Source organism: Acomys minous, assembly GCF_964271855.1.
Source record: "Acomys minous genome assembly, contig: scaffold_43, whole genome shotgun sequence".
Taxonomy (NCBI): domain Eukaryota; kingdom Metazoa; phylum Chordata; class Mammalia; order Rodentia; family Muridae; genus Acomys; species Acomys minous.
The window spans coordinates 719,615-734,500 of record NW_028182166.1 but is presented as its reverse complement, the minus strand read 5'-3'; the positions used below and the strand labels follow the sequence as shown (position 1 = coordinate 734,500).

General features: G+C 36.9%; 1 protein-coding gene across 1 annotated transcript in view; it reads right to left on the bottom strand.

Annotated features, from left to right (window-relative positions):
- The window catches only part of LOC311591772 (protein disulfide-isomerase TMX3-like), a 33,779-nt gene extending 19,650 nt beyond the window's left edge, over window positions 1-14,129 (bottom strand). Inside the window, exons 1-6 of the mRNA XM_084803409.1 lie at window positions 13,966-14,129; window positions 13,051-13,105; window positions 9,399-9,438; window positions 8,025-8,148; window positions 2,865-2,910; window positions 1,561-1,641 (exon numbers count right to left, since the gene is read on the bottom strand). Of these exons, the coding sequence (XP_084659535.1) occupies window positions 1,561-1,641; window positions 2,865-2,910; window positions 8,025-8,148; window positions 9,399-9,438; window positions 13,051-13,105; window positions 13,966-14,062 (443 nt within the window). The 5' untranslated portion in view covers window positions 14,063-14,129. The remainder of the gene's footprint in view (window positions 1-1,560; window positions 1,642-2,864; window positions 2,911-8,024; window positions 8,149-9,398; window positions 9,439-13,050; window positions 13,106-13,965) is intronic.
- Between the last annotated feature and the right edge of the window lie 757 nt (window positions 14,130-14,886).

Genomic DNA, 14,886 nt, shown 5'->3' with positions numbered 1-14,886 from the left:
TGAGTCATGAAATCTCCCCTACTCCAGAGGCACTCTCACATCAGGAGAATCTCTTCTTACAGTTAAAGAAAAACGCAATCAATAACTGCCAAACATAAAACTACCTGAAGCCACAGGAGAGTCAAGTGTATATACCACTAGCGTCATTTACCTCAAATAAACGTGTTTCAAAATTTATTTATTCACACAGTAAATGAAGAGAAATATACAATCAAAATGAGAAAATACAGTTGAAATTACATATAAGAGTCACAAACTATAACAAAGATCATTCCTAAATCTGTGCATTTACACAAATATTTTGAGGCTTAATTTTACACCACGAACCTATCCTGTTTCAACCTCAAGCTATTTATAATTACCAATATATCCTATTAAGCTAATAAAGTGTGTAGAACTTTAAAGCCAATATAAATTGATCTTGACAAGTGCTCTTCACAAAGATACACATAAGCATATTACAAATATAATTATAAACACTGATATTCTTTACACATTAGCAAGATGTAGATATCTTGTTTTTGAAAAATCACATTCAAATCAGCAAGAACTGCTTGTGAAGGATCTACTTCCTGATCAGCAATAAGTCAAAGATTGGTAATTCAGTGCAAATGGCTCACTGGGGTTTAACTATGTCACTAGCTAAGCCAATACTGCCAGAATACTTTGCAGGTAGCATTGAAAAAAAATGTGATGGCAAAGAAAATTAATTTAGATGTATTTAAAAAAATATTTTCATCACCACAAACTAGAAATGAAACCCCAAGTCTCTAAGAGCAATAACATCTGGGCTTCTTTTAAGACTCTGAAATTAGAGAAGACGCTATGTAAGTTGATACACGGCATTACAACATAAGAACTATTTCTAAAAAATAAGATTCATGAAATTGCTAACAGATACTCCTAATTTCTTTTACCATGTTTCCAATTACTCATAACAACTATGGTCTGATAATACTAAGTAGAAACTTCCACAGGAACCAGTCCATAAGTTAAACTGTGCACTGTTCTGAATAACAGGAAGCCCCACTGTACACTGCTTTCCTTCAAAGAGTACAGAGACAGCCAGTAAATTACTCAGGGCTGTGAGCAAGTAATCCTTAGTTTGTTTATCAATGGAACGAAGTGCAGAAGTTAGTGACATTGGAAATCCAGATACTAAAGAAAGGAAATCAAGTGCTTCCTTTAAGTGAAAAGCGAGAAGTACAAGATATTTTGAAAGAAAGGAAAAAAAAACATTCATATGATCTGGTACTAGGCAGTTTCAAGCATCTCTGGGAGGAGTTGAGGTAGGGGCTTAGGATGTCCTTAATATATAGGACAGACTGTTATATCTATAATAAAAATTTTGAAAATATATTAAAATTCATTGGAGAAAAAAATTAACATAAACTATATCATCTATCTTTACAGAACTTCACTGCATATGCTATATAACCTTATATTTTCATAAATGTATACAACACATTTAATATCTAAAATATGTATGTTCAATATAATCTACTAAAATACATTTCTTTCAAATACTAAAATCATATAGTAAAGGCTTTTTCAACTTACCCAGATACTCTGTGAGCAAACTCAATTATATCATCTTTAGTCCGTGGTCCTCTATAATTATATGCCAAGTCTCCCTTTAATCTTAAAAATAAAAGATAAGAATTGGAAATTAATCATCCTCATATTTACTCTCAATCCTCCTCTACTAAAGTATAAGCTTAAAATGCATAAAACACTAAATAAGAAGAAGCTTTAAGAGCAGCGCACTTGTGTAAAGCAGAGTGTGCAGAGTCCCCTGAGAACCAGCAACTTACAATGCACAGGAAAAGGCAATGTGCCACATACACATCAGAGATACATTTTAATCTGTAGTGTAGAGTTATAGTATGAACCTTCAGAAAAGTGAGTAATTTGTACATTTACAGTCAAGAGCTTAAATCAGAGTAATTTTAATTATTCTCCATCAAGCGGAAAATAAAAGGACTAGGGACTAGATTATTTTGGTGGTAGCAAAACCCCCAACATGCATCATGAATTAGGCATAAAAATAGTTTTCCTAAAACACAGATTATCTTCCAAAAGACATGTCAATGAATAAATTTATATTTAACCAACTGTACAGATACAAAAGAGCAATTAATAGGCAAAAACAGAGCTCTTAATAACAAAGAGAAAGGACCATTAACATACACTGTAATAGAATAACATTTTCAACAAAACAAAACTAAAAACAAAGGAAAAATGTCAATTAAAAAAACCCAGACTAATATAAAAAATTGGGGGTTTTAAAATATTGGGGTAAAGTTAGTTTACTTAAAATAAAAAAACTGAAAAAAAAAATGGCTTAGCTGCTCACAGCACGAAAATAAGATTAATGTAAAAAACAGGAAAATTTAGCAAAATCATTTTAAAACATTTTTTCCCAACTCACCACATTGTTTTCCAACTTAATTTCTCTAGTACACATAGATTAAAATGAATATTTATCATTTTTCTCTAATAAAGTTAGTGTCATTAATTATACAAGAATGAAATCTCTTAGATGTGATTTGCAGTGGCAAAGCAGAAACATACTGGGGCTCCTCAAGAGACCTTTCATAATTTATGATGTACACCTTAAGTGTAAGTGTAAGTGCATGTTACACAGTAAACATCCAGAACACATTTACTGAATTAGCTGTATACCACACACTTAAATATGAAGATGTATAGAGGTGAACTTTCTCACCTTTGATCGTACTCTTGGCTTAAAAACAATGGCTGAACCCAAACCTTTGCCCTCCAAAGAAAGTACTAGAATAAGTAAAATATAAGCAGAGTGAACTATTAAAACCATACAGACAAACATACAACACTCAACTTACAGCTTAATTGTTGGATAACCTCGAACTCCAAACTCTGAAGCAATGCCTTGATAAGAAAAAGAATAAATATTTCTAAGTTCCTTTTAAACTGAGAAAACTAAGTAATATGAGCCTTTTATTCAGAAAAAAGTATATCTATATAAACTTGATTGTTTTTAAGTATTAAATCTCACAAAGAAGAAAACCATGGCATTCATTATCTTATAATTATAGTCGTAGACTAAAATGTTTTGCAGTCTAGAAAGGAAATTTGCAAACATAATCCTTTAACAAGAACAAGGAATAGGAATGGTACCAGTGCAAGTGAGGCTGACATAATCCTTACTGTAAAGCCTGTATGTAGGCTGGAGAGTAAGCAGGGTTTTAGGGGCTCCACAATAGAAAGAAACATTTGAGGAAACTATACAATTTAACGTCTATATGAGAAATACTTTTAGCACTGATTCCTGGAAGAGTAGATATTTGTGTATGTGTAGATGTTTTAAGACATGCTAGATTAATTACTAATTAAAACTGGATAAAAAATTTGTCACTATTTGAAACAAAGAAAAATAAATCATACTAATTCAAAGTTCCAGTTCAAAAGTTCTATACACTGGGATTTGTTTCATTGTGTCTATTTGTTTCAGTCACAGTTATACAACTGAGAATAAGCTACTGTCAAATAATCTTATTTCTACATGACTGCTTTGAATAGCCCTCTTTCAAACCAAACCCAAATCATGTAACTACATACCAATATTCTACTTTATGGTTCTTCAACTTAAGTTCTGCAGTAGAAGTATTCAAAATGCCTTCAAAACTATTCTCATAACCTACTCTGAAATATTTTCAAATGATATGGCAGTGTGGGTGTCTGGATTCTAAACTAACAGTGAGTACTCAGGTAATCTTAACACAGGTAGACAGACCAAATATTGAGAAATACAATGTCCAAAATGCACAGGAGAGGTATCTATGAAATAGTCAAAAGTTTATAACTGTACAGACAACAAAGAATAACAAGGACAGGTGGCTTAAAAAAAAATCAGTCCTTTATCAATTTAACTCTCAATTGCATCAAAATGTCTGTATTTAAAGTTTTGCGGTATTTAAGGAAGCATTGAGAATTATAAGAACAAAACTATGTGATCTCTAGACAGCAGTTTATGAATACTTATCAATGTTTATCAACATACTAAAAAGTACATTCTTTTTCTGTACAGTACATTGGAGACGGTATATTCAATGATAAAATAACTTATTTATGTTTATTGGATATTGTTTCTTTTCTAGTTTATGTACCGGAAGAGCCCAGTTTCCCTTTGTTCAATGGTGTATTACCAATGTCTAGAATGTGTCTGGCATGTGCTGGCTTATAGGGAAATGATTCTGCAACTGGTACATACCATCATGGAAGGAACACTCATTAAGTTATCTTCTAGGTAAATGAATGCTGACTTTACAGCTTTTCTATGAAAGAATGACTTTTGTAATAGACCATGTTTGGCCTATTAAATTAGTGACAAGATTCCTAAGAACTAAGAGCACTGCTTGCTCTTCCAAAGGTCCTGAATTCAATTCCTAACAACCACATGGTGCCTCACAACCATCTGTAATGAGATCTAGTGCCCTCTTCTGGTGTACATGCAGACAAAACATTGTGTACATTGTGGAGGAATGCTGAGTGAGTAATTGTATCAACCATCAATAAAGCGCTGCTTAGCCAATCAGCTAGGCAGAAAAACAGTAAGTGAGAGGCGGGACTTCCTGGAGGGGAGGGGACAGTTTGAAGGCTGGAGTGAGGAGAGGTTTTTTGACAGTTGGAGGAGGAATGGGTCATAGTGGCAAGTGCTTGGAATATATGTATGTTACAAGGCTTAGAATAGTTTGATTAGTTTATGAGCAGATTAGAATCAGTTCAGATTCTGCCCAGCAAAGTGCTGGCAGCTTTAAAGTTTCAGTCTCCCTGTGTCAGTTATTTGCTTTGTAGGCCGAAAGGATACAAAATACTGTTAACAGTAAATAATTATTAAAAACATCTTAACAACAAGAAGAAAGAATGTATTACTGCTCTGGTTGGGCTGTAGGTTGGAAGGGGAAGTAGAAGAGTTTCACTGGTCTATATCCACAGAGTGTATCACACAAGGTAAAATACTTGGCAGGTGACAGTGTTCCATATGTATGAGTTTCTCTTTCCCCTTTCCCAAAGATATGCAGTTTACACAAGATGTGTTAAATGCATATTTTCTGTATGGTCAGCTCTATATAACAATGTTTTGTGAACGAGAAATATAAGCTGTAATAATCACACCTATGAAATTAAAATGTACCAATGGGCATGGAGGCATACATCTTTAATTCCAGTACTTGAGAGGCAGAGGCAGGTGGATCATTGTGAGTTCAAGGCCAGCCTGGTCTACAAAAAGAGTTCCAGGATAGCCTGGGATATTACATAGAGAAACCCTGTCTCGAAAAACAACAAAGCAAAACAAAACAAAACAACAAAGTGGGGGGGGGGAAGTCCCAATTAGAGTGGCTAAAAAGAAAATTATAAACGAATTCATAGCATGTAAAACACTTTCTCACCTGAACTACCAAACAAAATTTACTAGCTTTATACATGCAAGGGAGTGTTCTACCATCAAGGAATTCTATCTCTCACTTGGCTAATTTTCCTAATCACAGAACCCCTTTAAAAGGGTCAGTTAATGAATACTAAATTTAAAATATCAGATAATATAAGTGTTTTGAGTTAATGTAATATCTCTGAGGCATCACACAGTTTATCTTTAAGATATTTACAATTTAAATGCATTACATGTATTATATGTATTTTTTCTAATGACTTTTCTTTATATGTCCATTGTATTTTCCAATAAGTGATTCAAATGATCAATTAATCTGCCATTTTCCAGACTTTTTGGCACTTACTAGTTTATTTCTCATTCTCTAATAGGTTATTAAGCATTTCTTGGCCTAATGGAACTTGTTTGACCTTTAAACAATCTCTAAAGATTGGAATGGAGGCTCATAAATAGTTAAGAAGTATAATCTGATTGAGTGGACAAGTGAATGATTGCACCATAAGTAAATATGTGTGTGAGCTCCTCTGAAGCTGAAATTAAATGTGGTTATGAGCCACCCACTGGATGCTTGGAACCAAACCTAGGTAGGTCCTCTCCAACAGTAAAGTGCTCTTAACCACAGAGCCATCTTGCCAGACTCTTCTAATACGGTCAAAAACTAATTCAAACATACCAATCCAAGCATATAATCCTTCCTCTCTACAACAAGGGTCTGCCAGTCATTTTATCTCCTTCTAGTATTCAAAAGTTCATTTATTTGGTTTAGTAATTCCAGCTCTGACAACTCATCTACATTCTAGATCACTAATTCACTAACATCAGTAAACTAAAAACTGCCAACTGAAACTAGCTGACAGCTTGAACATAACAAAAAGCAAAATGTCCTGCTTGCAATACAGCAGTACATCTAGGATTACAGTTTATCCCATCTATACCTTCAGCCTTGCAAATTACTATGAACATTATTTTTACTGCTCTGCTGTTTCCATTCAAGCCTAAGCTTCCAGGCCCCTACACAGAATACCTATAACATTTCATATAGATTATCCTTCTGTATGTATTGATCTTTTCCTTCATCTTACAAGTTTCTGCCCAAAACATTTCTTTTATCAAGTCATTTGCTTTTCCTCAAATGAGTTCTCTCCCTATTGACAAATGATAAAATGTAAAACTTTGCCTGACGTAGGAAACTCTTAATATGGCTCCTTCTGTATCATCAGATGCACTATCTACTACACCAATGGGTTTTAAGTATGAAACATTATGCAATGTTCACCACCCTAAAGATTACTGCTCCCTGATCGATCAAAAAACTAAAATTAGGTTAAGTGCTTCTTTCATAGCCACAAAATAGGATGTAAGAGTTGAGATTAAAAACATGGGCCTGTCTTGACCCAAAGTACAATCTAGAACATAAACTTACTGTCCTAAAGAAAAAAAAAAAGGACAGTAAGTAGCTGGGTGTGTTGCTTCATACTTGTAATGCTAGTACTTGGGAGACTGAGGAAGAAGAGTGATATGAGTCCAGGGACATAATAGAATGTTCCAGGCCAGTCTGAACTACAGGGAAAGAGCCTGTCTCATTTTTGTTTTATTTTAAAGAGAGCAAGCATACATATTGCCACATAACACAATTCTTTCCTAAGTAAAAGAGAAGGAAACTAATTTTATTGAACACAAAGGATTTTACATGTATCACATCATTCAAACTTCAAAACAGCCAGTAAAGAAATATCACAATTAAATGTTTACTGATAAAGCCAAAGCTTAGGATCTTCAGAAGCCTTCCCAGTTTCACACACAAGAGCAATAGGCAGTACCAACCTTACTGTCTCTGAAGCTCTTTCCAAATTGCTCTGATACCTCACACTTCTCTAAGCTTAATTTCTTCTTTTATTATTTCCCTTAAGACACTTCTTAATGAAGATTATGTTATGGGGCATGTAGTTTCTGTCACAACTCAGTTTTGACAAAGAAGCATGAAAATAATCTACATAACAATACACAAATGACTGTGGCATCGAATAATTCTATTTATAAAAATAGGCAGCAGGGCAGATTTGGCTTATTGTACTTATACTTGTCTCAGCTTCATTCAGTTTCTGCATCCATTTATTAATCTCATTTTCTACTTTCAATACCTTCCTAACCCTCACTTATTTTTTCTAACTCAGTCCACCTTTTAAACTTCTACTTATTTCCCTATCTTTTTTCCTCAGCTTGCACTTACAAAATCAACTTTTCTATAGTAGTCTCCTATAATATATTATGATCAATGTGGACTCAATTAGGAACAAACAATGGCTTGCATGTCTACACTATGATTAAGATTAGCTCACATGGGCTGGAGAGATGGCTCAGCCATTAAAGGCTAAGCTCACAACCAAAATATAAGATTAGCTCACATTATTTATTAAAATTTTAATAGCTAATTCATTTAACTCAAAGTATATAACCTTAAAGTATTAAGTTATTAAAGTTATTATGATAATTTTACATGATAAAACAAACATCTCTTCTACTCACCCTGAAAACAGTTTCAATTAAAATATTTCTATTATTAGAACCATAAAATAATTAACTATGAGCTTACTAGAATAGGAAGTAGCATCCATCTTTCCAACTTTAACTGGAGAACCAATGCTTTTCATTTCAAGCCCAACTTCATTCCAAATCGGTTCTAGTTTTTTACAATGGCCACACCAGGGTGCATAAAACTATACAGAAAGAAAGAAAACACACTAAGAAGCTGCATCACTATGAGGATCAATCATAATATTCAAAGAATTTATCCAAGCAATATAACAAAACAGATAAATATAGATAGATACCTCAAAACTAGTATTTTAACTTTATTTTAATTGACTATCAATATCTATTTAGAATAGAAATGTAATTGACTCAAAGTCTCTAATTCTGTGCAAATGTGTCCATGTTTATATAAAAACACTAAGTAAACAAGCATGTACCATACCACATACAATCTGTGTTCATAAAAAAATATGTTCTTAGTACAAAAAGTTAAGAGGTAGGTGAATTTCCTTAGTTCTATTGTTTTCACTAGCAGAGTAGAGGTGATCATTGAGAAATGTGACACAGGGACAAGTCAGGTTGATCAGAACCATAGCCCTTCATATCACAGAACCATCAGATTTAATTAGATCCCTGGGTTATATGATATTAACACAGTATTTATTTATTTTCATGAAATAAGGCTTATTTTTAAAGTTGATAGTATGGAACGTTCACACTGAAATAAAAGAAGAAAGATTTAAGCAGTAGATTCTCAGGTCCTATCTTCTACCTTAACAGTCACCAACTCTGCTATCTTGTTCTATTTCATGGATCGAACTCCCCCCCCCCATATTTGTTAGAGCAAACCCCCAAATTTAGCTTTGCTCAGTATTGGGATGAAAGTACGTTTGATATTATTGTTATATTAATATAACTCAAGTTCTCAAAATAATTAAGAGATGAATTAAGTCTACACTGAAATCATAACATAATCTCCTTAAAATATAATCTACAACACCTCATTATAAGAAAAGGTTACAGCTTCCCACAGAATAACCCTATTCTCAGCATTTCATCCAAAATAAATTTCTGTGCCAGGCACTAGAAAATTCTCAGCGTCATTTAAATACAAAAGTCTAAGTACACAGGAGAAAGATGGGGAGATACTTAACCAAAATAGAAAAAAATCTTGAGTTCCATCAGTGAAAGAGTCTGTCTTACATTATATAAGATGCTGAGCAACTGAAGAAGTCACAGTGTCAACCTCTGCCCTTCATAGGCACAGACATACACTACGTACACTAACACACACAAGTGAATGCACACTTAACAAATATGCATGCATACATGTACACCCACATACATATGGGGGGAATACAAGTATCAGTATCTGAGAAAACAAATTTGTTCTCTTTGCAGAGAGCAAAATTGATACTTAAATTTACATACTCACATCAACAAGCCATATGTCATCTTTTCGATTATCTTTAAATCTAAAAACAAAAGGAAAAATAAATCTGATTTTATATTTCTGTTTACAAACACTGTCCCTGCCAATAATATTTATTATTGCAATTGTATAATTTGTTTATTTATTTTTTAAAGATTTATTGATTATATATACAGTGCTCTGCCTGCATGTATACCTACAGGCCAGAAGAGGGCATCAGATCACACTATGGATGGTTGTGAGTCACAATGTGGTTGCTGGGAATTGTACTCAGGACCTTTGGAAGAGCAGTCAGTACCCTTAACCTCTGAGCCATCTCTCCAGACCCCCTACAATTAGTATAATTTATAAATCTGCCACTTAAGTAAAAATATTGAACTAATCATTACAGAACAAAATCTTTGAATAAAAGTTTTACATAAAAATTTTACTCAGTGACTGTTAAATCTTATCCTATCCAGTAAACATTTTAAGAATTAAAATTGAAAATTGACCAAAAAAATAAAAAATCGAAAAACTATAAAAAAGAAAGAACTTTTTGGGAAAACCACAAATGCAGTCTGTTTCCTTAATCTGGTATTCCATTTGGAACAAGGGGCTCCTCTAAACTGAACAAGTATTAGTTTTTGCTTCTTGTCTTTATTCCATTAACAATACAGCAAAACTATTTACATTATACTTTGTTAGGTTTTACATGAACTCTAGGAATGAGTTAAAATACAAAGGAAGATGTGTGCAAGAGACATGCAAATAAGTTATATATATGTAATATGTGTAAAGACACATGTAAATAAGTTATCATATATAGCATATCATAAATTTATATAATGTACTTGAACATCCAGACTTTGTTAAAATCCCGGAACTAATCTCCAGGAGTCTTGAGGGATGACAATGTTTGTGTAAGCTCTTCACTCTTCTATTTTGAGCCTGTGCAGGAAATTTAACGCAGTGGCCTAAGGTTATACTTAGAAAACACTGCTTATAAGATTGGCCCCTTCACAGGACATTCTCCACAGCTGAGTGGAGAGTGGGGACTGACTTTCACACAAATTCTGGTGCCCCATATTTGACCACGTCCCCTGGATGGGGAGGCCTGGTGGCACTCAGAGGAAGGATAGCAGGCTACCAAGAAGAGACTTGATACCCTATGAGCATATACAGGGGGAGGAGGTCCCCCTCAGTCACAGTCATAGGGGAGGGGAGTAGGGGGAAAGTGGGAGGGAAGGAGGAATAGGAGGATACAAGGGATGGGATAACAATTGAGATGTAATATGAATAAATTAATAAAATATATTTTTAAAAAAGATTGGCCCATTATTTTTATTAAGAACTTGGATTTTAGGAGGAATCCCATCATTTTTTGGTAAAGGATGCAGCTCTCATAAAATATTGGTGAAAAGCAACAAATCCAGAATTGCTGCATTGGGGTCAATGTCTGAGATTCACATTCCAGGCTATAATGAACTTGTAAAATTCCATCAGTTAGTTAGCTCAAAACTCTAGGGCCACCATCAGATGCAATGCTCTCAGAAAGTCTGAGCAGGACGCAAATACAGCAGAGCACCTAGCAAGGCGGCACAAAGCATGAGGATGTCAATGCACATCCAGAGACACATTACTGCATTTAGGTCTATAGTAATATTACAGACAATATAAGGGGTTCAACATGTTTCATCTGGTGAGGATGGCATGCCTTTAGGCTTCGGAAGTCTCCCTGCACAGGATATTTAGCTTTCACCAGGATGTGACAAATGGGGCTCCCCCCCCATACTGTTTTGGTGTCTTTTCACAGTTGGATTCCCTTTTCATGGAGCACTGTCTTGTATATCTGAGTGAAAACACTGGCTGGCACTATGACAAGATACAGTTCAGTTTTCACATTCAGGCATCAAGCAAGGTACTCTATTTTGTAATGAAAGAGCCTTCAGGTGAGCATCCACTTCAGGAGCAAAATGATTACCAAAAGTGAAACCTCCCCTGCTCAGGCAGTTACCATTATAAGAGCAGTGTGAAGCCAGGTGTGGTGGTACACACCTGTAATCTTAACATTCGGGAGGCAGAGGCAGGCAGATTACTGTGAGTTTGAGGCTAGCCTAGTCTACAAAGAGAGTCCAGGTCAGCCAGCACTGTTACACAGAGAAACCCTGTCTCAAAAAGCAAAAAAAGAAAAAAAAAAAAAGAGAGAAGTATGAAAAAGTGGTTGAAAGTGAAATACCCCACAAGATACCATTGAGTTCTTGCTATCAAAGAATTTTCCTTAAACATATAGTTTCTTTTTTTTTTTCCTTGTTGGGAAAACATATAGTTTCTATAAATAATCTTCAAACACAACTTCAATGCCCATCACTAGGACTAGAACCCATGGGATGTTCATACTTCTTTGTAATCCATAAGTACCTGTATTCAAATGACCATACTACTTACTACAGCCATTCTATCACACAGTTGGGTGCCAAGGTGGATAATGCGGACAAGGAACAAACTGAAATTGTCTGAATTGTTCTGTGAGTAAGAAAGTTTATTGTGCAAGCAGGATCAGGGTTTAGATTCTAGCAGCCACAAAAAAAGCTAACACCATGCCTGGATCCTCAGTGTTACAGGGTAGGGACAGGAAGAGTGTTGGGGCCTACTAGATACTGGCCAGAACCAGGTTAATGGAAAGACCCCGTCTCAAAGACATAAAGCAGTAGAGCAGGACTACCAGAGTATTCGTCTGTCCTCTGCACAAGCATACAAAGGCTGTGCTCACATATACAAACTACAAACACACGCCCACACCATTTCACACAGAAAAGCAAAACTGGAAGTAATAAGTACTGATTCATCTACTGTTAACAATGAAAGATATAAGATAAAAAAGATAGTAGCTCCTTGGTAGGTGGTGTTTGTTTCCATCATGAAATAGTACCATACAAGTATCATGCAGATGAAGTACAGACAGGGAAATCTATCTCACTGATGAAGAACACAGAAGAAAAGATTTCTGCCTCTCTATAAGTAGAAAAGTAACTAAGTTAAAGACTTCAAAAAGAACATTTTAGTAGCAAAGTATATGAAAAAAATGCCAAAAAAAAAAATGTACCAACAAGTAGGCTAGGAATGCTGGTATACTTCTGAGCCTGGTTGGCATGGGAAGCTTGAGTCCTTGGCTACAAGTCCCTCCAGAGACTGATTGCACACCAAATCTGGTATGGGAGAGGCACCCATGTGGCCTGCCAAGGAAGAGATTGTTGTCAGTTGCCGTGAAGGCAGAAATACTGACCTTGAATTTTGCAATGAAGCTAGTTTTCCCACCTATTGTGAGCAAGATCTCACGAATAAACCTGTTATACTATAGATTAAGCACCGAATTCCAGCGCTAACTTTGTATGATTAAACCAAAAAAAAAAAAAAAAAAAAAAAACAATAAGGAGACTTTTGTTGGGTTTTCACCTTATAACTATTAGCAGAACTCTCTGCAGCACTCTTCCATTTTGCATGTAAATGGCAGGCACTCTATACAACTCCTGAAACAAAACTGACAATGTTAATATCAGTCACCACAGCACCTATTATTAAAAGATTAGATTCATGTGTGGATATTTAGAAGGCATCTGAGTTAGGCAAAGTTAAACAGTATTTAACAGTATTTTACACATATATGTATACTCACGATTCATTTAGATCTTCTACAAATCCTTTACAGACAGCCAGGTCAAGTAAAATAACTGGAAAGGACAAAATGTAGAAGATAAATGATTCATTACTTTGTTTTTACCTTTAGTCTAAATTGCCTATTCAATGTTTGAATTTTTTTTTTACTATCTATCAAAAAAAAAAAAAACCAAACCTCACCAATGATCCATTACAAGATTTAAGTGACACAAAAGCATAATTAGTTCATCCAATCAGTAAAAATTTACTCTGCATGCAATCATATTGCAAGGGACAAGCACTATGAAAGTACATATAATAATAGTTGTTTGTTCTACATATTTCCACTCTCGTTTTATTTTTCCTTTTCGCTATTTTTCTGCCCTAGACATTAAAATAATTTCCCCTTTCTCTAGTAGCATTTATCCCTTCGATATAAAGTCCAAATACAATTCACCAAAATAGGTAGGAAAAAGACTCATACCTCTAACACTGGCTCACTGAGGGTTTTAAGTAGGTGGCTGAATCAAGGGGTGAACCACAGAGAACCCAAATATCCGTGACAGCAGAGGGCTGAGAGCTTAAAAGACGCATGGTTTCTCTTTATACCACAGTTCTGGATATCTGACTAGGATCTGCCCTTAGGCATCATCCTCTTCTTTAGCTTGGGCAAGGAAAGCCTTTTACTGTAACAAGACCCTGTAACCTACGGCTAATTGGGGCTCGACATTCCTTGTCCGTCTACCAATGGAGTCACGGAAACTTCCTGGTGGCAGAGAAGGTAGCCGTACTCTCGGGGCGTCTGCGAGCGCAGAGTCCCGCTGAGGAAGCCTGACCCACGGAGGAGGTCGGATGAATACTCTAAGCACCCCGCGGCGCGACCCCGACCCGGCCCAACCTCCCACCGTTCCCCACCGCCCCGCGCGCTCCTCACCCACTGCGCAGAGCCAGAGGGCGGCCCAGCTCCTGCGCTCCGCAGCACTCGCCATGGAGCGTGGCGTGGACCCCGCGATGAGCGCGCCCGGAGACATACAAACCCCGGAGCCAAGGCCCGCCTGCCCGGAAAAGAAAGCAAGGAAGACCTGGGCGGTAGACAACGCCGGGCGGGGCGGGGCGGGGCGGGGCGGGGCGGGGCGGGGCGGGGCGGGGCGGGGCGGGGCGGGGCGGGGCGGGCTGGTACCCTTCAGGGTCCCGGTAGTCCGGAGGTCTTAGCCGCTGAGCATGCGCAGGACGCGACGCAGGCGCAGGGCGCGACGCAGGCGCAGGGCGCGACGCAGGCGCAGGGCGCGACGCAGGCGCAGGGCGCGACGCAGGCGCAGGGCGCGACGCAGGCGCAGGGCGCGACGCAGGCGCAGGGCGCGACGCAGGCGCAGGCGCATTCGAGTTCCCACGGAGCCTTTTCTCCCTCAGAGCTCTGAAGAGCGTGGGTCTAGGCGTGGGCTTCTTCCTGTGACGGTGCGAGTGTGCCATGGGACTCTCCTCAGAATGTACATACGGCATTGTCGGGTGAACTTAATGCTGTAGGTGAGGTAGGGTCCAACATGCACTGTAAGCTTGAGTTTTGTCTCATGTTTTAAACTTGCTACTAAGTCCAGTGAACTCACTTGTACACCGAGATGTTACACTGATAGGTGGAAATCGTGCTTTAAAATAGAGGGCTAGATTGCTGAGCTCGGACACCCTTTGTGTAAATACTTATTTAGAATCCTATAAATAGGTTAATTACTATGCCATTATGGATGGGAGAACAATGAACAGTTAATGGTTGCTCCAGTGTTGTATGTGTCATTTTCTTAAGTGGCAGGTTGTTATGCTTATGTAAGCAGCGGCAGTGAAACTCAGTGCATTTTACACA